Below are 24,961 nucleotides of genomic sequence, written 5' to 3' on the forward strand. Positions count from 1 at the left end.
TACTACATTATCCGTGGTTGAATCCACAGACGTGGAACCAGGGATATGAAGGAACTGTGTGTATATGAAGGGTCGACTGTAAATTATACATGGATTTTCGACTGCAAGGAGGGTTGATGTCCCTAACTCATGCATTGCTCAAAGGTCAACTGGATTCTCAGCTTTGTGTCTGGGTCTCCCTTTTCTCCAACTGATCTGTTTTCCTCTCTCTACGCAAATACTATGCTGTTTTAATTACTATAGTTTTCTAAGTCTTGATATCTGTAGGATAAGTACTTCCTATTTATTCTTCTTCATAATTGTCCTGGATATTCTTGGTTTCTTAATTTTTCATATGAATTTTAGAATCAACTTGTTAAGGTTCATGAAAAATCCTGTTGGAACTTTGTTTGGAATTGCCTTGAACTGATAGGTTAATTTTTGGAATTGTGGACATCTTTAAGTTAATGAATTGCTGTATATGTAAAAATGGTATAAATCTCTTCTGATTAAAGTCTTCTTTTAAGTCCTTCAGTAGTGCTTACAATATTTTCCATAAAAATAATGGGCATCTTTTGTTAGAGTTTTACTTAGGTTAATAGTGTTGCTTGTTATTATGAATGGTAGCTTTATTTTAACTAGTTTCATTTTTTATTTTATTTTTTTAATGTAATTAATTAATTTTTAAATTTATTTTTAACATCTCTATTGGAGTATAATTGCTTTACAATGGTGTGTTAGTTTCTGCTTTGTAACAAAGTGTATCAGTTACACATATACGTATGTTCCCATATCTCTTCCCTCTTGCATCTCCCTCCCTCCCACCCTCGCTATCCCACCCTTCTAGGTGGTCACAAACACTGAGCTGATCTCCCTGTGCTATGCGGCTGCTTCCCACTAGCTATCTATTTTACGTTTGGTAGTGTACATATGTCCATGCCACTCTCTCACTTTGTCACAGCTTACCCTTCTCCCTCCCCATATCCTCAAGTCCATTCTCTAGTAGGTCTGTGTCTTTATTCCCATCTTGCCCCTAGGTCCTTCATGACCTTTTTTTTTTCTTAGATTCCATATATATGTGTTAGCATACGGTATTTGTTTTTCTCTTTCTGACTTACTTCACTCTGTATGACAGACTCTAGGTCCATCCACCTCACTACAAATAACTCAATTTCTTTTCTTTTTATGGCTGAGTAATATTCCATTGTATATATGTGCCACATCTTCTTTATCCATTCATCTGTTGATGGACACTTAGGTTGCTTCCACGTCCTGGCTATTGTAAATAGAGCTGCAATGAACATTTTGGTACATGATTCTTTTTGAATTATGGTTTTCTCAGGGTATATGCCCAGTAGTGGGAGAGATTACTACAAGCAACTCTATGCCAATAAAATGGAAAACCTGGAAGAGATGGACAAATTCTTAGGAATGCACAAACTTCCAAGACTGAACCAGGAAGAAATAGAAAATATAAACACACCAATCACAAGCACTGAAATTGAGACTGTGATTAAAAACCTTCCAAGAAACAAAAGCCCAGGACCAGATGGCTTCACAGGAAAATTCTATAAAACATTTACAGAAGAGCTAACACTCATCCTTCTCAAACTCTTCCAAAATATAGCAGAGGGAGGAACACTCCCAAACTCAATCTACGAGTCCACCATCACCCTGATACCAAAACCAGACAAAGATGTCACAAAGAAAGAAAGCTACAGGCCAATATCACTGATGAACATAGATGCAAAAATCCTCGACAAAATACTAGCAAACAGAATCCAACAGCACATTAAAAGGATCACACACCATGATCAAGTGGGGTTTATCCTAGGAATGCAAGGATTCTTCAATATACACAAATCAATCAATGTGATACACCGTATTAACAAATTGAAGGAGAAAAACCATATGATCATCTCAATCGATGCAGAGAAAGCTTTTGACAAAATGCAACACCCATTTAAGATAAAAACCCTCCAGAAAGTAGGCATAGAGGGAACTTTCCTCAACATAATAAAGGCCGTATATGACAAACCCACAGACAACATCGTCCTCAATGGTGAAAAACTGAAACCATTTCCACTAAGATCAGGAACAAGACAAGGTGGCCCACTCTCACCACTATTATTCAACATAGTTTTGGAAGTGTTAGCCACAGCAATCAGAGAAGAAAAAGAAATAAAAGGAAACCAAATCGGAAAAGAAGAATTAAAGCTGTCACTGTTTGCAGATGACATGATACTATACATAGAGAATCCTAAAGATGCTACCAGAAAACTAGTAGAGCTAATCAATGAATTTGGTAAAGTAGCAGGATACAAAATTAATGCACAGAAATCTCTGGCATTCCTATACACTAATGATGAAAAATCTGAAAGTAAAATTACGAAAACACTCCCATTTACCATTGCAACAAAAAGAACAAAATATCTAGGAACAAACCTACCAAAGGAGACAAAAGACCTGTATGCAGAAAATTATGACACTGATGAAAGAAATTACAGATGATACAAATAGATGGAGAGATATACCATGTTCTTGGATTGGAAGAATCAACATTGCGAAAATGACTCTACTACCCAAAGCAATCTACAGCAATCCTTATCAAACTACCACTGGCATTTTTCACAGAACTAGAACAAAAAATTTCACAATTTGTATGGAAACACAAAAGACCCCGAATAGCCAAAGCAATCTTGAGAATGAAAAATGGAGCTGGAGGAATCAGGCTCCCTGACTTCAGACTATACTACAAAGCTACAGTAATCAAGACAGTATGGTACTGGCACAAAAACAGAAACATAGATCAATGGAACAGGATAGAAATCCCAGAGATAAACCCACACACATATGGTCACCTTATCTTTCATAAAGGAGGCAAGCATATACAGTAGAGAAAAGACACCCTCTTCAATAAGTGGTGGTGGGAAAACTGGACAGGTACATGTAATAGTATGAAATTAGAACACTCCGTAACACCATACACAAAAATAAACTCAAAATGGATTAAAGACCTAAATGTAAGGCCAGACACTATCAAACTCTTAGAGGAAAACATAGGCAGAACACTCTATGACATAAATCACAGCAAGATCCTTTTTGACCCACCTCCTAGAGAAATGGAAATAAAAATAAAAATAAACAAATGGGACCTAATGAAACTTAAAAGCTTTTGCACAGCAAAGGAAACCTTAAACAAGATGAGAAGACAACACTCAGAATGGGAGAAAATATTTGCAAATGAAGCAACTGACAAAGGATTAATCTCCAAAATTTACAAGCAGCTCATGAGCTCAATATCAAAAAAACAAACAACCCAATCCAAAAATGGGCAGAAGACCTAAATAGACATTTCTCCATAGAAGATATACAGATTGCCAACAAACACATGAAAGAATGCTCAACATCTTTAATCATTAGAGAAATGCAAATCGAAACTACAAGGAGATATCATCTCACACCGGTCAGAATGGCCATCATCAAAAAATCTACAAACAATAAATGCTGGAGAGGGTGTGGACAAAAGGGAACCCTCTTGCACTGTTGGTAGGAATGTAACTTGATACAGCCACTATGGAGAACAGTATGGAGGTTCCTTAAAAATCTAAAAATAGAACTACCACACGACTTAACTAGTTTTATTGAGGTATAATTTACAAACAATAAAATTCACCAATTATGTGATGAGTTTTGGCAAATGTATACAGTTGTGCAATGGTCACTACAATGAAGATGTGGAACATTTCCATCACTCCAAAAAGTTTCCTCATGCCCCTTAAAATAAATCTCTTCCACTCACACTGGGTCCCTGGCAACTGCTGATATATTTCTTTTCACAATAGTTTGTCTTTTTCTAGAATTTTATATAAGTGGAATTATTATACATGGTATATAGGCCTTTGTGCCTGACTTCTTTTATCCAGCATAATGTTTTTCAGATTCACCCATTTTTTGTTTATATCAGTAGTTTCCTTTTTATTGCTGAGTAGTATTCTATTGTATGGATGTACCACAGTATATCCATTCACCAGCTCATGGTTGTGTCCATCTTTTGGCTATAATGAATAAAGCTATTATAAACATTCACATGACAAGTCTTTGTGTGGACCTGTTCTCATTTCTCTTGGATAAATTCCTAGGGTGGGGTTGCTGGGTCATATAATACGTGTATGTTTAACTTCATAAAAATTGCCAATCTGTTTTATAAAATGGCTATACCATTTTTGCATTTCCACCAACAATATATGCAAAGTTCTGAGAGTTGTCCCACATCCTTAACAACACTTGATGTTATCAGTTTTCTTCATTTTATCCAGTGAATGGTAACTATTAAAAAATTCTATTTTCTAATTGTTTTTGCTACTATATAAGATTATTATTGAGTTTCTAAAAATATCTTCTTTGCAATAATATTTATGAAAACCCTTAATAGTTAAAATAATTTGTCTGAAAATTCTCTTTGGTTTTCTATGTAACCAATCAGGTAGTCTATGAATAATGATACTTTCTTCCATTCCAGTGCTTAAATCTATTTCTATTCTTTGTCTTATTGAATTGACAGTGATCTCTCCAATGCAATGTTAAATAGTAATTTGGAATGCAGTTATCCTTATCTTGTTCATGGCTCTGATGAAAATGTTTCTAAAGCTTCTACATTAATCATAATGTTTATTGTAGGTTTTTGGTAGCTATCATTGTCAGATTAAACTTTTCCCTCTATTTTGATTTGTTTCAAGGGTTTTTTTTTCCATAGAGAGTGGTTGAATTTCATTTAATTTTTTAAATCTATTGAGATGAATACATATTATTTTCTCTTTAATCAGCTTAAGTAATGACTTGTAGTAATGGATTTTCTAAGGTTAGACTATCATTTAATGCCTGAAAACAAGCCCATTTGATTGTATAGTATTATTTTTATACATTTGTTGAGTTCAATTAATGAATATTTTAATTAGGACTTTTGAGATTTTTATCAAATTATATGAGATTGGCATATAATTTTTGGTCTTTTAAACAAGCTTGTCTGGTTTTGGTTTCAAGGTTTTACTAACCTCATAAAATGGATTGGGTAGATTTTCCAGTTTTTTCTGTTCTCTGGAATATTTTATATAATGTAGAGATTTCCTGTTCTGTGATAGTTTTGATGTACCTTACCTGTGAAAGAATGTGGGATTGGTGCCTTTGTTGGCAGAGAGGTTGGTTACTGATTGAACTTCTTCAGTGTCTAATGGCCTACTCATGTTTTCAACTTATTCTTGAATAAAATTTTGTTAATTTGGATTTTTCTACAGAACTTCTCATCTCATCAACGTTTTTATATTTATTGGCATAAAATATTTCATAACATACTCATTACTGTAAAAATCTAAAATGTTTAGTAATATCCCTATTATCATTGCTCATATTCATTATTCAGGTCTTGATTCTTTTTTACTTTTTCAATCTTATCAGAATACTGTCTATTTTATTAAGCTTTTAACAAATTAGGTTTTGGGTTTATTAAGCATTTTTATTTTTGTTTCCTATTTCATTAATTTCTGTTTTGATATTTATTTCCTTTCTTTTTCTTTCTTCTGGTTCGCTTCACAATTCTTTTCTTACTTTTTGAGTTGAATGCTTAACATATTAACATTCAGCTATTTTGTTTCATATTGCATACATCACATTTTCTTATATCACATCAGTTACACTCTACAATTTGATATATGTCATTCAATAATAATTGTGTGTAATTTTAATTAAAATTTTTCTTTATTCCATTTAGAAGGATTTTTGTTTAAATGTATGGGGGTTTGGGGGGTATTTTTTATTAACTTCTATTTTATTGTATTTTTATGAGAATGTTATTAATATTATATTGCTTATTTAGAATTTGAGACTTGCTTTGATACTTGACTTGTGTTCCAGTTTTGTAAATCTTTCAAATGTGACTGAAAATCATGTGTATCCTATATTTTGGGGGCCCAGGACTTGATATGTATGTGTTTGTGTATTAACTCAAACTTCATAATTGTGCTGTTTAATATCATATTTTCTTCCATATCTGCTTTATCAGTTTCTGAGAAGGGTGTGTTAAAATTTCCCTTCTAGTAATAAGGATCTGTCAATTTTTCTCTTGTTCTACTGCCCTCTCAATAAGTTCTCAAGAGGGCTTGGTTTTGGAGGGTGAGGCACACTGTTCAGAATGAAGCCCAAACAAGGAATACTAAATCACGTTGATCAAGTCGTATTATCTAGGCAAGGCCAGTGACAATTAGGAGTCACCTCATTCACAAGGAAAAGCAGTTGCTTCTAGAATGTGCATCTCTTGGGAACTTTCTTCAAGTCACCAAAGGGACAATGGTCTCAGGGTGGAGTGAGCAATTATAGAGCAATGTAGGGACCAGACCTCAGTAGCCTTCCTTCAGCTAAGCAGGGCTCCCGGGCATTGGAACCTCATGAAGTTCTTGAAGGAACACATGGCTACTGGTAAAGTCTTTAAAGATTCTAGACACTCCCAAGGATTCCTTTCTTAAAATATGTTTCTAAAGAAGTTTTGGCAGTTTTCCTATGAGAATTGGTGTTTTCTGAGGTATCTGAGCAAGAGGCTGAAGTGATTTTTGGGAAATCTCTCCTTCTCCTACCTGGGTCTAGTTTCAGGAGAAAGCCCTAAGAGCAGACCAGAGGGTGTGGTGACCCTCCACTCCCACCTGTACACTTTCTAAATGAATGGGATGGCAGGACACTTAAGGATATTTTCTTTCCTTCTTTACTCCCTTCTTCCTTCCCTCCCTCCCTCCTTTCCTTCTTTCTTTCCTCCCGTTCTTCCTTATCTTTATTTCTTCCCTCTGTGCCTCAGATGTGTTAAGCAAGGGCTCAATCTAAAGAAAATGTGTTGCTACTGACTCAGTCTCCACTGTTCATCTCTCAGTGCCTTGATGCCACATGTATATAGCACAAACCTAGGATTTTAAAAAAGTAAAATGATCACTCTAATAAAGGTTGGAAAAGTAGTTTAACATGAAGGCTCTAAAATCAGACAGACCTGAGTTCAAAATTCTGACTCTATCCCATACTGTCTGTGTATGTGTAACTGAGCAAGCCACAAATCCTCTGATATTCCTGATAAAGTCAGGATAAAATCACGTTGTTGAACCCATGGAATATACAACACCAAGATGAACCCTGATATAAACTATGAACTTTGGGTGATTATGATGTGTCAATGTAGGTTCATCAATTGAAACAAATGTACCAATCTGGTGGGGAATGTTAATAATGGGGGAGGCTATGCATATGTAGGGGCAGAGCATATATGAGGACTTTCTGTACTTTTCCTTGAATTTTGCTGTGTACCTAAAACTGCTCTAAAAAAATAAAGTCTTAATTTAAAAAAAATTTAAATCAGTTTGTTGTGAGGATTAAATGAGATAATCTGTGGATTTATCATAGTGTCTGGCATTTGCTAGGCTCAAAATAAACGCTAGCTCCCTATTCCCTTCTTAAACTCATATCTATTTAACTCTGCCCTGCTTTGAGCTCCACATAAACCCTCTCCAGCTACAGGCACATATTTGTTCACCCAATGAGCGCTTGCTTTGCACAGCTCACTATTACTGGGAAAGTCAAATGCAGATGTCATCCATTTTCCCAAAGAACTGTAATCTGGATGGAATACAACACTCACACATCAAATCAATAGAAAGCAATGTATTTGCAAATGCTGAGTTATAATGCTGGGGTGGGGGGCGCGGGCAGAGGCATAAGAAAAGGTCAAACAGGAAGTAAATACTGGAGGGGAGGTAGACTATTGAAAAAGGAAAGGAGGGGGTGAATTAGTAATACCCCTCTGGCTTTTCAGAGGGTTCAGAAGTAGACACAAATGCCTATGGCAAAGCCCAGTGAAAAGTTCTTATTCTTCCCACGAACAACATTTCATTAATGCCAACTTGGCTCCAGGCACTGAGGTGGTTACATAGGTCTGAGACACCTTGGTCTTCCCCTACAAGGCATACAATCTAGTAGAGGAAGCAAGATATGGGTATAAGAAAAGTGGAGTAGAATAAGGTAGTATAGGAGTATAGGATGATTGCATGCTGTAATCATTGGTTCTAAAGTTCCAAGGAAGGGGTGAACACTTTTGGTCAGCTCAGGAGGAAGGTCTTGATTAAAAATATGGGGAGTATCTTTCACTGCTGAAAAGTGAGGGTGTTTTGAATGAAGAAAATAGTAAGTGCAAAGGGGAAGATATGAAGTATGGGGAAGGGAAGAGGGGTTGTGAAAGATAAAGTTTGAGAGGTAAGATTCTGACTGTGGGGTATCATCTGTAAGTTAAAGGATTTGCACTTTATTCCGAGGACAATGAAAAGCCATTGAAGAGTTTAAAGTAGAACAGTGGATGTAGTCAGACTTCTGCTTAGAATAATCATAAGGCAGCAGTGTGGAGGATAAATTGGTCAGGGCAAGCCTGGAGGAAGTGAGACCAGTTAGGAGGCTACTGCAATAGTCCAGGCAAATGATAAAATAGAGAAAAGTCTGCTCTAGGACAGAGGCATTCCCAATAAGGAAGGTATCAGAAAACAAGATCCTCCTCTAGGTCTGGCTGCCTTTAGACTTGAAGCAACTACACTAGGTCACACTTGTTTAGACCTTGCCCAAACCTAACTTGACAACAAGTTTTGAGTCAGGAAGTAATTCCCTGATAGCTTCTTGTAATCAAGGCCTCACATTTGTTGATTGTCTGGCCAATCTGAGTAGTGTGGACTGTAGACAGAGAACAGACTAAAGCTAGAATAAAGTTTTATGGAGGTCTTGACCTCCATAAAATATGATTCTTACCACAACTGTAAGTATTCACCCACTCAAAGCCATCTTGGGTCAATTTAGGGAAATCAGAGCTCATTTAGAACTTCCTCATGTATGATAGTAAGGAATTGTTTAGATGTTAGCAAGACCTACAAAGAAGGTATATCAGCCCTACCCAAACATCACCCCATTTTGTCAATAATCTTTGCTTCTAAATTTGCCTTCTACCCTGTTCCAGCCAAACCAGCCTTTTATGCATCTAGATTCTATTATCTCAGCCTTTGATTCCAAGATCTCCTCATTCCCTTCACTACTCATCCATTCTTACCACTCCTCACTCTTCATAGATTTTATTCAAACCACCCACCTCTTCCTAGAGGCTCTCTTATGAACCCAATCCATTCTGCTTCCTTTGCCTTGAGTCCCAGCCTCACAGCTTATATCCCTTGGTGCTTATTGATAGGCACCCCAGTAATCCAGGAGGTGATATAACAGAATGGAAAGGACATAAGCTCTTTGGACAAAGAGACCGGGATTCAACTCCTGTATTAACCATTATTTAGCTGTGTTACCTTGAGTGAGTTACTTAATGCTTTTTAGCTATAGTATTCTCATCTGTAAAATGGGAGCAACAATAGTACCTGTATCACAGAGTTCTTAGGAGGATTATGAGGTAACTGATTTGGCATTTATTACATAGAAAGGACTCAATAAATGTCAATTTAAATGAAAAGTCATAGTTCAGTTGCCTTTTGGGTGGGATCTTCTGTCTTCCATAAATTAACTGAAAGATGCCAAAAGTTAGTGACCATAGATTTCTTCCTTGTTATCCCTCTCCACCCCTGCATCTGGTATAAGGCTCTGTATACAACGTGTTCATTAATTTAATGACCAGATCAGGCATAATACAAAGCCACAGATAAAGAATTGGCTATGGGAAAGGGAGTGGGTCTTAGGGGACAGAAACTAATATAAATTTGAGAGACTGGATTTACCAGAAAGGGAAAAAATTCGGAAACCTTGGACCCTGAAGGTTAATAGAGAGGGCAGCATCTTGCCTTATGCAGAAACAGTGTAATGTAGTAGAAAGGGAGTTTCAGAGTCAGGCAGTCTTGAATTGAAATCTAGTTTCCACTGCATTCAAGCTATATGACTTTGGACAAATCTCCAAATCACTCAGGGCCTCAGTTTCCTCATCTGTAAGATTAAAATAATAATATTTGACTTCCAGAGTTGTGGAGAGGATTCAAGGTCTAACCTATTTAAAACTCCTAGAATAATGCTTGAGACATGGTTGGTGGCCAAAAATACATCACCTACCTCTTCTTCCCTTCTCTGTCCTTCCTTTATTGCATTGAACATCATGGAAATCTGGGTATGGGGAGGGGGAAGAATTGTGAGGTCTTCTTGAGAACATTCCCAACTGTTTCCTTCATATCTTTGTTCCTCAGACTGTAGATCATGGGGTTGAGCATGGGGATGACCACTGTGTAAAATACAGAGACCAGCCTTTCCCTGCCTAGTAAGTACTCAGAAGTTGGGCACAAGTAAACGAATACCATGGTTCCATAGTACAAACTGACATCAGTCAGGTGGGATGCACAAGTGGAGAATGTCTTGTGTTTGCCCTGGGCTGAGGGGATTCTTATAATAGCCATGAAGACACATGTGTAGGAGACCAGGACTACTGTCAGGGACACAGACACATTAAAACCACCACAAACAAACAGGAGAAGCTGAAGGACCTGTGTGTCAGAGCAGGAGAGTTTTAAAAGGGGAGAAATATCACAGGAGTAATGAGTGATGACATGGGACTTACAGAAGGTCAGATGAAAGATTGTGCTAGTGAGGAGCACTGTGTTCATTAGGCCCACTGCATAGCTGGCAGCCACTAGCTGCAAATAGAACCTTGTGGACATGAGGATACGGTAGAGCAGAGGGCTGCAGATGGCCACATAGTGGTCATAGGCCATGGAGGCCAAGAGAAAGAACTCAGTGACAGCAAAGATCACAAAGCAGCTTGTCTGGACCACACAACCAGAGAAGGAGATGGTTTGGCAACCAGAGAAGAACCTCATCAACATTTTGGGGGGCTCCCCTGGTGGCGCAGTGGTTGAGAATCTGCCTGCTGATGCAGGGGACACGGGTTCGAGCCCTGGTCTGGGAAGATCCCACATGCCGCGGAGCAACTAGGCCCGTGAGCCACAACTACTGAGCCTGCTCGTCTGGAGCCTGTGCTCCGCAACAAGAGAGGCCGCGATAGTGAGAGGCCCGCGCACCGCGATGAAGAGTGGCCCCCGCTCGCCGCAACTGGAGAAAGCCCTCGCACAGAAACGAAGACCCAACATAGCAATCAATCAATCAATCAATCAATCGATCTTTAAACAAACAAAAAAGAATAAACATTTTGGGGACAGTGATGGAAGAATAACAGAAATCAATAAAGGACAGGTTGCTGAAGAAGAAATACATGGGAGTGTGGAGTCGGGAGCTCACCACAATGAGAACAAGGAGGCCCAGGCTTCCAACTACTGTGACTGCATAGATGAGGAAGAAGAAGGCAAAGAGGATGGGCTGAAGCTGAAGCTCATTGGTGAGGCCCACAAGGAAGAATTTGCTCAAGTCACTGGCATTGCCTGCTCCCATTGGGCCACTGCAGGTCTGCGGGTGGGATATGCATGACAATAGGGAGACGTGTACAGCTCAAGTCCTTAAACAGAGACCTGTAGGATCTGGTCCTGGCTACCTAGGACATGACACGCACAGTTGTGTGTGTCAACTGTGACAAATACTTCATCCTGGCTCCCTTATTTCTTGCTACCCTCCAGCCTATTGTATACAACGTTTAAAGGTATGAGGATGGAATTTGAAGTCAGAAGAATGGTTCTTAATCTCGAATTTTGCCACTTATTTTCTCTGTGACCTTGGGGGAGTGTCTTAACCTCTCTGAGTCTTCTTTGTAAACAGGGATAAAATACCAATCTTGTAGGACTGGTTGTAAGGACTAAAGGTGATGGTAGGTGTATGTAAAATATCTAGCAAGGCATGGGAAGAAAGCAGGTACTCAGTGAATCCTAATTTTCTTCCTCCTTCTACATACTTCTTCTTCCCAGCACCGAACCTGTCCTCAGCTAAAGTTTAGCCTGAATATAAAGTCAAGGACACAAATCTTAGACATGGGAGGGACTCTACAAACTTACTAGTTCTTTCATTATCAGTTGTGTGTTTGAGGGACAGCAGGGGATGAGTGGAGGGGGAATATAATATAAAACAATAAAATATAGAGGTAAGAGGGCAAGCTCCAGGGTCAATTATAGGGGGGTTAGAATCCAATACTATGGCTTACTAGCTGTGTGACCTTAGACAAGCTAGTTAACCTATCTGAGCTTCAGTTTCCTCATCTTTAATATGAGAGTACCAAAATTTTCCTACTTCATTAATTTACTGTGAAGATGAAATAATTCATGTAAAGCACTTAGCACAGTGTCTGGTGCACACTAGGCATGTGGTAGCTTTAATAATGATTGGGAATCTCCTAAGTTTGTCTGTTCAAACCACACAGAGGCCCCTTTTAGATTCTGCCATTTGCCTCCTTAAGAATCCTTCCCTAACTTACCTCCTGTTACTACTCATTGTGTTGTGATTCTCCAGTGTGTTGAGGCAGAAAAAAGAGTGAGAACTACTACTCTAATCTAATACTGTTTTCAAGAGGGAGAAATCCAGAAATCAGGACATCAAAAAGGGAAGTAATTTGCCCAAAGTTGTCCCGGGATTTGATGGAAGTGCCAGAACTCGAACCCAGGTGTCCTGTCTACAGTATTCCTTCCACTTGGAGTAGGTAACAGCCTCTGACCTCTCCTCTTTCAGAAACATGGAATCCATATCCCTATCAGAACACAGGGAGCAGCTTAGAAATCACAACGTTGAATTCTGCTTGGGGCCATTTCTATCCTTTCTCTTAGTCAGGAAGATTGACAATGCCTAACCGTACTTTATTTTAATATTGTTTTTCCCGTTAAGAGCTGAGACAGTGAAGGACAAATTATAGCATTGCACAGAGAATTTACATCATTGGATTTAGAGTCAGAATATCTGGGTTTGAGTTCTGATTCCATACTATTTTTTGCTCTATAGAATTTGGTAAGTCCTTTCTGGGTCATAGTACCTTCACCTGTAAAATGGGCATAATAACACTCACTCTTCTGTACTCACAAGATTACTGCAAAGATCCAAGGAGAGTCTCCAGGAAAATGCTTTGTAAAGATAAATATAGTCAGGGCAAATATTCAGAAAGCATGCACTGGGAGAGCCATGTCAACTTTTAAAAAGTTCTATGACGATTGCTAAATTGCTGCTCTTGAGCCTCCTCCTCCCTGGCTGCTTCCCTGACACCTGCCAGCACATCTTGACTTTCACAACACTGGCCTCCATGTTCTTGTGGGCTACAAGGGAGACCCTGGAAGAGAAAAATAGATTGTCCTCCAGCAACCTGTAAGTTAATGCTTGTTGCCCTTCTGCCCCTCCGAAGTTGTGGCTGCCTGCTTTTGGCTGGTGTTCCATTAAAGTCACCTTTATGGCCATCTTTGGGAACTGAAATTTCCACAGTACACCGTACTGGTTGTTAAAATTTTAAATATTATCCTGAATATATTAATAAATACCATTAATAAAGTACCTAGTAAGTGCCACACATTATGCTGGGTGATTGACATAAATCATTTTACTTAATCTTCTTAACCACCTTAGCAAGTAACTACTATTATTAGCATTTCCATCTTACAAACCAGGCAACTGAGGCTTGGAGAATTTCAGTGCCTTGCTCAAGATCTCATAGCTGTTAAGTGACAGAATCTACACTCAAATATGGTTCTGCAATATTCTAATGCTACTGTTGTATCCATGTTGTCTTTTCTAAATATAGAGTCATACAATTAGAGATTGTTAGTTTTTTCCCAAGGGATTTACAAATCCATCCTTTCTCTGTTATCATGCTAATCTTGGAAATAATCAAGATGGTTTCTCTTAATTTTATAGATGATGAATTGAAGCCACAAAAAGTTATGTACTTTGTTCTTGGACATGCATGCATTCATTCACTCAACTAATATTCACTGGATGCTTGGTGTGTTCCAGGCAATGTGATAGGCACTACGGGTATTCTCATGGACTTTACAATCCAAAGGAAGAGATGGCCAACCAACTAACAAACAAACAAATACATAAATAATAATAAAATTATAAAGAAAACCAAACAAGCTAACGGAATAGAGAGAACTCAGAGTTTGGAAAGGCAACATTAGGTAGAGAGGAAGGTAAAACCTGCCTGAGGAGTTGATATTAGGAGCTAGAATCTGAATGGAGAGAAGCTAGCCATACAAAGTCCAGAGTACACCCAGATGCTTAGTGACATTGTCAGGAATAGAACCGAGGTCTCCTAAATTCCACCCAGAGCTGCCATCTCCAGGTGGAAGAAAGTTGACTAGGAATGACTGAATATGTGGGACATTCAAAGTTTAATCTGCAAGCACCCCTGTCCTTTAACACCCACCTTTATTCTTTGAATGTCTCTAGAAGTCACAAATATTCACCAGCCACTTTTCTGTTTCTGTACTCATTGAAAATGCTTCAGCTCAGTATCAGTGGTTGGGCTTTCTCCAGATGTTCCCTTGGCAAGTGCAGATAAGTTTGTGTGCCCACAACAGTAAAGCCTCTGGAACTAAGCTCCAAGTTATACTTCCCTCCCCACTTCCCCCTCCAGGCTTGGCCTTTTCTGTGTAATTGGCAGAATCATTAATATAGCAAAGTTTCTGTCTTTGTGACTGGTCTCCTGAGATGCTGAGGAAAGTAAGCTCAAGGACTGAGCAGCTGTGACGTCCAAGATGGCTGAAGCAGTAAGCAGAGCCATCCCCAATGGGGTGTTTTCACTGACTCATACTGAGAGTTAGGGGACCTGCAGTCACCATTGAGATGTTTTGGGAAGAGTTGGAAGAATCAACTTGACTATGAGATATATTGTGTTATAAATTTTTTATCTAAAATACATTCTTAGTCATATTAAAAAGTGTTACCCACAATTAAAATACCAGTTGCTTCCCCAAACATATGGATTCTAGGAATTAAGGATAAATGACCAATACAGAAGATGGTAGTAAGAATATATTTCTCATTTTATGATCTGTCATATTACCTTGTTTACTCAAACTTTTACTTTGATTATAAACTATAAATTACTTTAAACATTAAAGAATTATTTAATTAGTTTTTATGTGGTCAGTAAAGTCTCTGAGTGCCACTCAGTGTTCTAATAAAACACACTTGCACCTGAGATATATGTGGCAGCCAGCTGCCTTGTACCATACTGTTTCATTTTTTATCAGACTGGATTTGGTTCTATGCATTTGTTTTATTTTTTTCTAGTCAATAAATGTTTATTAAATATCTGTCATATGCTTTTCATTGTGCTAGGACCTGGGAATACAAAATCAATAGTAAATTAATAATATCCTCTGCATATACTCCATTCCCACTCCCCAATACATGCACACGTGTGGATGTGCTCACACACATACACACATAGTCTCTCATTTGGAAGGCAAAAGCAGCTTCAATCTCCTTTGGTGCTGGCTCATTAGCAGCTTTTATAGAAAATACCAAGTTGTTATGCATTTTAAGGGCTAAAGCTATTGATTTTAAAGCAAGAAAATTGTTTAAAAAGTAGACTTTATAGACATGTCTCTTGTGGGCAGATTCATTTAATTTTGTTGCTTGGCTGTGCAGATTTTGTAGCCATTTAAAGGAGAAAGTATTTTTTTCTTCAAGTTAAATTGTGGTACATTAGGTGATATTTGAACCAGTTTATGAGCTTCTGTTATGGCATGATGGGCTGACTCACATATTGAAGAACGCTGCCCCCAAATTTAATTATCTTGGGGCATTACACCGCACAGGGTAAAATGAGCCATTTTGTTCATCACGACTGCAGTCTTTGCTGAAATGGAGGTTATGGGATAACAACTTAAAGGCTAACTCATTAATGCTCAGGGACGAATGAAGTAATGTGCCAGCAGACCAAATTGGAGCCTGAATGTTTTCATGTAGAGACCTGTATCTCTTTCCCATGTTGTGATATATTAATGGGGATGTCTTTATCCATTGTCACTGCCTGTAGACATTTGAATACCGTAGATGCAATACCTTCTGGGCACTCAGCCTTGCACACTAACTACTTCTCAAACTCCAAATGTCTCTCAATGGCTAGAAGCAAAATTCTGATGGTGCCATAAAATGCCTAATTTATAAGGATTTCTAACAATGGCATCAGTGTAGTCCCTGCTTTTTTTCTCATAGGTGTTTATTAGTGAGCATTGCACCATCCCTAACTATTTGATAGGGGCAATGGAGTAAATCAGTTCTCCAAATTGAGAAGGCTGTGGATTTATGCCTCGCTGAAAGCATTTCCTTCCTTGCAATGCCAAAGTGAGTGACCTTTCTGACATTTCTCCATCTATGCCATGCATTTCTGGAGGACATGAGGAATAGTCTTGATGATATCCAAATGTGTTTCCCCTCTTTGTATTTTTAAAATATTTTACACAATTTTTAAATGTTACTTTCCATTTACAGTTATTGCAAAGTATTGGCTATATTCCCCATGTTGTACAATACATCCTTGAGCCTGTCTTACATCCAATAGTTTGTGCCTCCCATTCCCCCGCCCCTATGTTGCCCTTCTTCCCCCGCCCCCACTGGTAACCACTAGTTTGTTCTATATCCGTGAGTCTGATTCTTTTTTGTTATATTCACTAGCTTGTTGTAATTTTTAGATTCCACATATAAGTGATATCATACACTATTTGTCTTTCCCTGTCTGACTTATTTCACTTAGCATAATGCCCTCCACCTCCATCCATTTTGCTGCAAATGGCAAAATTTCATTCTTTTTATGGCTGAGTAGTATTCCACTGCATACATATACCATGTCTTCTTTATCCATTCATCTGCTGATGGACACTTAGATTTCTTCCATATCTTGGCAATTGTAAATAATGCTGCTATGAACATTGGGGTTCATGTACCTTTTTGAATTAGTGTGTGTTTTTGTTTTTTTCGGATATATACCCAAGAGAGTGATTTCTGGGTCATATGGTAATTCTATTTTTAGCTTTTTGAGAAACATCCATACCATTTTCCACGGTGGCTGCACCGACTTACATTCCCACCAACAGTGTATGAAGGTTCCCTTTTCTCTACATCCTTGCCAACATTTGTTATTTTTGGTCTTTTTGACAATAGCCATTCTGACAGGTGTGAGGTGATATCTCATTGTGGTCTTGATTTGCATTTCCCTGATGATTAGGGATGTTGAGTATCTTTTCATGTTTCTGTTGGCCATCTGCATTTCCTCTGTGGAAAATTATCTATTCAGTTCTTCTGCCCATTTGTTAATCAGGGTGCTTGTTTTTTTGATGTTGAGTTGTATGAACGGTTTATATATGTTGGATATTAATCCCTTATTAGTCATATCATTTGGAAGTATTTTATCCCATTCAGTAGGTTGTCTTTTTACTTTCTCAATGGTTTCCTTTGCTGTGCAGAAACTTTTAAGTTTAATTAGGTTTCATTTGTTTATTTTTGCTTTTATTTCCTTTACTTCAGGAGACGGATCCAAAAAAGATATTGCTGTGATTTATGTTAAAAAGTGTTCTGCTTATGTTTTCCTCTAGGAGTTTTATAGTATCTGGTCTTATATTTAGGTCTTTAATCCATTTTGAGTTTATTTTTGTGTATGGTGTTAGAGAATGTTATGATTTCATTCCTTTAAATGTAGCTGTTCAGTTTTCCCAGCACCACTTATTGAAGAGGCTGTCTTTTCTCCATTGTATATTCTTGCCTCCTTTGTCATAGATTAATTGACCATAAGTGTGTGGGTTTATTTATGGGCTCTCTATCCTGTTCCATTGATCTATGTATCTATTTTTGTGCCAGTACCATACTGTTTTGATTATCATAGCTTTGTAGTGTAGTCTGAAGTCGGGGAGCATGATTCCTCCAGCTCTGTTCTTCTTTCTCAAGATTGTTTTGGCTATGTAGGGTCTTTTGTGTTCCCATATAAATTTTAAAATTATTTGTTCTAGTTTTTGGCCATGCAGTGTGGCATGCAGGATCTTAGTTCCCTGACCAGGGATTCAACTCATGCCTCCTGCATTGGGAGTGTGGAGTCTTAACCACTGGACCACCAGGGAAGTCTTATTTGTGTCTTCCTTAATTTCTTTCATCAGTGTCTTATAGTTTTTGGAGTGCAGGTCTTTTGCCTCCTTAGGTAGGTTTATTCCTAGGTATTTTATTCCTTTTGATGTGATGATAAATGGGATTGTTTCTTAATTTCTCTTCCTGATACATCATTGTTAGTGTATAGAAATGTAACAGATTTCTGTATATTAACTTTATATCATGCAACTTTACTGAATTCATTGGTGCACTCTAGTAGTTCTCTGGTGGCATCTTTAGAATTTTCTACGTGTAGTATCATGTCATCTGCAAACAGTTAATTGTATTTCTAAATTCAAGCAATGAACAATTAGAAGTAAAAATTATGAAAATATATGTATATCATTTTAAATGGGTCCAAAAAAGAAATTGCTAAGTATTAATATAACAAACTTGTATAGGATTTGTGTGCTGAAAACTATAAAATTCTGATGAAAGATTTCAAGGAAGATATAAATGGTGAGACATACCATGAGCATGGATTGGAGGATTCAATGTAATAAAGATGCCAGTTCTCCCCAAAATAATCTATAAATTTAATGCAATAGCAATGAAAATCTCAGCAGAATTTTGTGGTTATTGTTACTATAGACAATAGGAATTTCTATATTCTAAATTTTATATAAAAGGAAAAAGAAAATAAAATAGCTAAAACAATTTTGAGAAAAAGAACAAAGTTGAAGGACTCACACTAACAGGTTTTAAGACTTTGAATAAATCTACAGTAATGAATGCAGTATGCATTGGCAAAGGAATAGACCCTTGGATCAATGGACCAGAATAGATAGTTGAGAAACAGACCCATGCAAATGTGGCCATTTGGTCCTTGACAAAGGTATAAAAGCAATTCATTGGAGGAATTGTAGTCTTTTCATCAAATGGAACAAACGGCCATTCATATGGAAAAAAATAAAAATAAAAATGAACGCTGACCTCAACTTCACACCTGATACAAAAATTAACTCCAAATGGTGCATAGATATAAATATAAAATGTAAAGCTTTAAAGCTTATGGAAAACATAGGAGAAAACTTATATAATCTGAGTTTAAGCAAAAGTTCTTAGAAAGGAAATGAAAACCATGATATATTAAAGAAAAAAATAAGTTCTTTGTTAAATTAAGAACTTTTTCTCTGTCAAAGGTGCTGCCATGAAGATGAAAAGACAAAAACTGGGAGAAAATATTTGCAATTCATATATCCGACAAAGGACTTGTATCCAGGATATATAAATAACTCTGAAAACTCAACAGTAAAAGAACAATCCAATTAAAAAATGGGCAAAAGGCATAAGCAGACATTTCACTGAAGAGAATATACAGATAGAAAATAAGCACAGGAGAAGATATTTAACATAATTTGTCATTAGGCAGATGCAAATTAAAAACAAGATAACACTATACACCTATTAGAATGTCTTTTGGAATACTAGTCTGGTGAGAATGTGGAGCAACTGGAATTCTTATACATTGTTCTTGGGAATGCAAAATGGTACAGCCACTCTAGAAAACTTATTGGAAGTTTCTTATCATGTTAAAAATGCACCTACCATATGACCAAGCAATTGTACTCTTAGTCATTTTTCTTAGAGAAACGAAAACTTATACTCAGATAAAAATTTATATACAATTGTTTATAACAGCTTTGTTCATAATAGTGAAAAATTGGAAACAATCTAAACATCCTTCAATGGATGAGTGGTAAAACAAACTGTGGTACAGCCATACAATGGAATACTAACTACTCAGCAAAACAAACAAAAAACATTTCTGCCCTGGAAGCTCTCCCTGGAAGCTCTTACAGTTTCAGACAAATGCATTTGGATGTAAATGGTTTACAGCCAACAGAATAAAGGCACTTGACTACATTACTAACTAAAGGGAGGTCAAGATGATTATGATTACCACGTTGTGTATTAGACCTTCTAGTGGTGGAATGAAAGGACTTGGGAAATAGAGAAACATGATCCAGAGATAAAGTCATTGGATATTTATGGAGAGCCTTCTGAGCTCACGCAGTGCACTATCCTAGCAATGGGGACTGGTGAACTTAAAATTTATTGTACAACAAGGAAATATGTAAGTGATTGCAGGAGGAAATTAGGTACCAGTCATGCAGGGGTTATAGATTAAATGCATTCATAACAAGTTGAATGTAAAGTGAATAGCCTACCATATAGAAAATCATATTTTCTCACTGACTTCCATTATGACTGGAGAGATGTAATATTTTTATTTTGCTTCAGCTAAAATAAACATCACATTTCAGGTTCCAAATGGTTGATTCAAAAAGCATGTTGCCTTTGTTGCTATATGTGAGGTTTAAGTCTTTCACAATCTCTGAAGTCCAAATGGTCAATCAAGCCACTTAAAATTTCAAGATCTTTTAAAGCACCCTATGAATGATATACCACCAAGCAAATCCCCATTTAATGGGCATACTCCCTGATATCAGGTTAGAAATACGTAGTGCAAGGAGCAGAAGCTTGGGAAACAAACATAAAAAGGTTACAATCCCAGCACTACCACACCTTCTGTGTTGACCTTGGGATATAACCTATCTGAACCTCAATTTCCTATGTAAGGGACTTTGTTTCCATGGGATCATAATATGGGAACCACCTATGCTATTGAAGCAGATAGTACAAGTTTGTACCTATATGAGTCATGTAGAAATTTCTGAGACTCATCAGAGACAAGAAAACAAGCCCTTATTTGCACATTAACACTTTAATAATAAAGATTTAAACACACCTCTTACCTTCAAGCAAATATTTCATTAATGGTAGTGTATTAAAAGCAATGCCTTTGATATGAAATGTGTTACTTCATTGGCCTTCATAAAATATATAGTCTACATTAAGGGACTATTGTAAAATGTTGTTTACTTTTAATGAACTAGACTAGTGATACCTCAAAACTTTTAATGAAAGATTCATCTGAACAGGTGGAAAAGAATGATGGATGGAATTCTGAAAAAAATTCTATCAAAACTTTTTTCTCCAGATCTTTTGTTTTGGCATGGAGATCATCTCACTGTAGAACCAGAAAACACCCTCTCTCTTCCCAGGAAGTAACCATGTCAGGATCGTGGGGTGGAGGTAGGTGATTCCATAGCACAGGCTGAGAAGAATTGTATTGCAGTTAGTGAAATCAGGGAGTTCAAAGCTGGAAATCATGTTTTGGAAATCAGCTTGAACTTGGGAGGAATGGCACCGAAGTGAGCAGAAGCGAGAACTGAAGAAGGAGGGGTGGGATATAAGAGCTGGGAGGACTCCTGAGTTGATGGTCAGTTGAATCTCTTGGACTAGTGACAAGGGAGAATAAAGGGCCACAGATAGTGACAAAGTCATCACAGGTCATTCATGTTAAGAGAAAGAACGCTGTGATACACAAGATGCTTAAGATTCTCATTGTGCTTTAGGACCTCAGAAAGAGAAGGGTAGCCCAGGCTTGGAAAACACCTTTGCTAGAAATTTGAGAATGGAGAAATTGAATGGCCAAAATCTAGGCAAAACTGAAAGATAAATTGAGACTAATCCCTATGAGAGTGACCATGTCCAGGTTCCCCATCATGATGACAGTATACAAGACGATGAACAGTCCAAAGAGAGGGGTTAAACCAAAGGTAATGTTGAGGAAGATCAGTCATCCCTTGGAGAAAGAATTTTGCCACTACACTGGAATTTCTCTCCCATGGTTTCCAAAAGGCATCTAGGACAGAACTCGCAAGACACAGACTCAGCAATCTGGACAGAAATTTAATCTGAGAGATCTTCTGGCACAGTACCTTGCCTTCAGGTTGGTGAGGGTCTCAACTTGTGATTGTCAATGCTAACTCTAATGTCTCTGTTCAACCTCAATGATCTTTTATGGCATAAAAAATGCTCTTTGTTCCACATTTATGGATTTTAAATTCCCTCTCATAAGGGCTGGTTACCAAATTATGGGAAAGGACAGTGAAATTGAGTGAAGCTAGAAAAGGAAGGCTGCAGAACCCAGGAGGCTGTAAAGAGAACAGGTATACTACATCTTCCACTCTTGCCTTTTTTCCTTGCTGTAACTTGCATATTCGCATAGATAGCAAGAAAGGGGTCAGATCTAGGGCCCAATCTTGGTGTAGTTTTCACTTAATAATTGAAACCCAAAGGATAAGGACCCTGAGAATCAGTTTTGTTTCTGTTTCCCAATCGAGAAGCAAAGTTCTCACTGTGTCACTCCCTTCTCAATATACTCATATTTCTTCCCAGTCTTACTGGATTAATTACCCATTTCACAGCTTGACATTTAAGGTTCTCTTTCTACAACACTTTTCCAATTATTTCCAGCCTTGGTTTTACTGTCCACATTTACAAAACTTACAGTGGGGATTTCAACCAGTAACAATTGTATTCTCTCTCTGGCTGAAGTGCAAAAATTAAGTCATGAAGGATGAGACAGCACCATCTTTTTTTTTTTAAACAACTTTATTGGAGTATAATTGCTTTACAATGGTGTGTTAGTTTCTGCTTTATAACAAAGTGAATCAGCTATACATATACATTTATCCCCATATTTCCTCCCTCTTGTGTCTCCCTCCCACCCTCCCTATCCCACCCCTCTAGGTGGTCAAAAAGCACCGAGCTGATCTCCCTGTGCTATGTGGCTGCTTCCCACTAGCTATCTATTTTACATTTGGTAGTATATATAAGTCCATGCCACTCTCTCACTTCGTCCCAGCTTACCCTTCCCCTCCCCGTGTCCTCAAGTCCATTCTCTACGGCTGTGTCTTTATTCCTGTCCTGCCCCTAGGTTCTACAGAACCTTTTTTTTTTTAGATTCCATATTTATGTGTTAGCATATGGTATTTATTTTTCTCTTTCTGACCTATTTCACGCTGTATGACAGTCTCTAGGTCCATCCACCTCACTACAAATAACTCAATTTCGTTTCTTTTTATGGCTGAGTAATATTCCATTATATATATGTGCCACATCATCTTTATCCATTCATCTGTCGATGGACACTTAGTTTGCTTCCATGTCCTGGCTACTGTAAATAGAGCTGCAATGAACATTGTGATACATGACTATTTTTGAATTATGGTTTCCTCAGGGTATCTGCCCAGTAGTGGGATTGCTAGGTCATATGGTAGTACTATTTTTAGTTTTTTAAGGAACCTCCATACTTTTCTCCATAGTGGCTGTATCAATTTACATTCCCACCAACAGTGCAAGAGGGTTCCCTTTTCTCCACATCCTCTCCAGCCTTTCTTGTTTGTAGATTTTTTGATGATGGCCATTCTTACAGGTGTGAGGTGATACCTCATTGTAGTTTTGATTTGCATTTCTCTAATGATTAGTGATGTTGACCATCCTTTCATGTGTTCGTTGGCAATCTGTGTATTTTCCTTGGAGAAATGTCCACCTAGGTCTTCTGCCCACTCTTGGATTGGGTTGCCTGCTTTTTTGATATTGAGCTGCATGAGCTGCTAGTAAATGTTGGAGATTCATCCATTGTCAGTTGCTTCATTGGCAAAGATTTTCTCCCATTCTGAGGGCTGTCTTTTCGTCTTGTTTATGTTTTCCTTTGCTGTGCAAAAGCTTTTAAGTTTCATTAGGTCCCATTTGTTTATTTTTGTTTTTATTTCCATTTCTCTAGAAGGTGAGTCAAAAAGGATCTTGCTGTGATTTATGTCATAGAGTGTTCTGCCTATGTTTTCCTCTAAGATTTTTATAGTGTTTGGCCTTACACTTAGGTCTTTAATCCATTTTGAGTTTATTTTTGTGTATGGTGTTAGGGAGTGTTCTAATTTAGTTCTTTTACATGTAGCTGTCCAGTTTTCCCAGCACCACTTATTGAAGAGGCTGTCTTTTCTCCATTGTATATTCTTGCCTCCTTTATCAAAAATAAGGTTTACCTCTGGGTTTTCTATCCTATTCCATTGATCTATATTTCTGTTTTTGTACCAGTACCATACTGTCTTGATAACTGTAGCCTTGTAGTATAGTCTGAAGTCTGGGAGCCTGATTCCTCCAGCTCCGTTTTTCTTTTTCAAGATTGTTTTGGCTATTTGGGGTCTTTTGTGTTTCCATACAAATTGTGAAATTTTTTGTTCTAGTTCTGTGAAAAATGCCAGTGGTAGTTTGATAGGGATTGCATTGAATCTGCAGATTGCTTTGGGTAGTATAGTCATTTTCACAGTGCTGATTCTTCCAATCCAAGAACATGGTATATCTCTCTATCTGTTTGTATCTTCTTTAATTTCTTTCATCAATTTCTTATACTTTCCTGCATACAGGTCTTTTGTCTCCTTAGGTAGGTTTATTCCTAGGTATTTTATTCTTTTTGTTGCAATGGTAAATGGGAGTGTTTCCTTAATTTCTCTTTCAGATTTTTCATCATTAGTGTATAGGAATGCAAGAGATTTCAGTGCATTAATTTTGTATCCTGCTACTTTACCAAATTCATCGATTAGTTCTAATAGTTTTCTGGTAGCATCTTTAGGATTCTCTACGTATAGTATCATGTCATCTGCAAACAGTGACAGCTTTACTTCTTCTTTTCTGAGTTGGATTACTTTATTTCTTTTTCTTCTCTAATTTCTGTGGCTAAACCTTCCAAAACTATGTTGAATAATAGTGACACCACCATCTTGACACTGTTATGCAGTCCCTGGGATGTGTTGGGGAGCAGAGCCTGATGGGAAAATAAAAGACCAGGATGCTGACTGATAATGCAATCTCTTTGTGATCAGACTGAGACACTGGGCCGATAATGATGTCACAATGAGTATGCATGGGTGTATATGGGTTTGCTTAACCCAACTATTTGGGATATTCCAACTTCTCACTCTATTTGAGTCCATTCCAGCCTCTGTGCCCTTATGTTGACCAATATGCTTATGTGCATTTCTCTTCCTCTCAGTAATCCAAGCTTCTTCTCTGTTAA

The 24,961-nt window shown here is 37.6% G+C and overlaps 2 protein-coding genes across 15 annotated transcripts in view; both read right to left on the reverse strand.

Annotated features, from left to right (window-relative positions):
* The window catches only part of IGSF1 (immunoglobulin superfamily member 1), a 453,756-nt gene that overhangs the window by 86,342 nt on the left and 342,453 nt on the right, over nucleotides 1–24,961 (reverse strand). The gene's annotated exons all lie outside the window — the stretch shown is intronic.
* LOC309620165 (olfactory receptor 5G9-like) lies at nucleotides 10,036–12,886 on the reverse strand. Its single transcript, XM_082376226.1, has 2 exons — nucleotides 11,155–12,886; nucleotides 10,036–10,946 (listed from the first exon to the last, which is right to left on the reverse strand). The coding sequence occupies exons 1-2, from the start codon at nucleotides 11,410–11,412 to the stop codon at nucleotides 10,128–10,130; spliced, it is 1,077 nt and encodes a 358-aa protein (XP_082232352.1). The 5' UTR covers nucleotides 11,413–12,886; the 3' UTR covers nucleotides 10,036–10,127.

The sequence above is a fragment of the Balaenoptera borealis genome (assembly GCF_965194805.1).
Source record: "Balaenoptera borealis genome assembly, chromosome: X".
In the NCBI taxonomy this organism is placed as follows: domain Eukaryota; kingdom Metazoa; phylum Chordata; class Mammalia; order Artiodactyla; family Balaenopteridae; genus Balaenoptera; species Balaenoptera borealis.

Bases quoted from the DNA above. Each gene is read 5' to 3' on its own strand.
- LOC309620165 (XM_082376226.1), bottom strand. From the start codon at position 11,412: ATGGGAGCAGGCAATGCCAGTGACTTGAGCAAATTCTTCCTTGTGGGC. The intron at 10,947-11,154 runs TTGTTTAAAGAT...TAGTTGCTCCGC, and splicing joins AAATGTTTATTCTTTTTTGT to GGCATGTGGGATCTTCCCAG.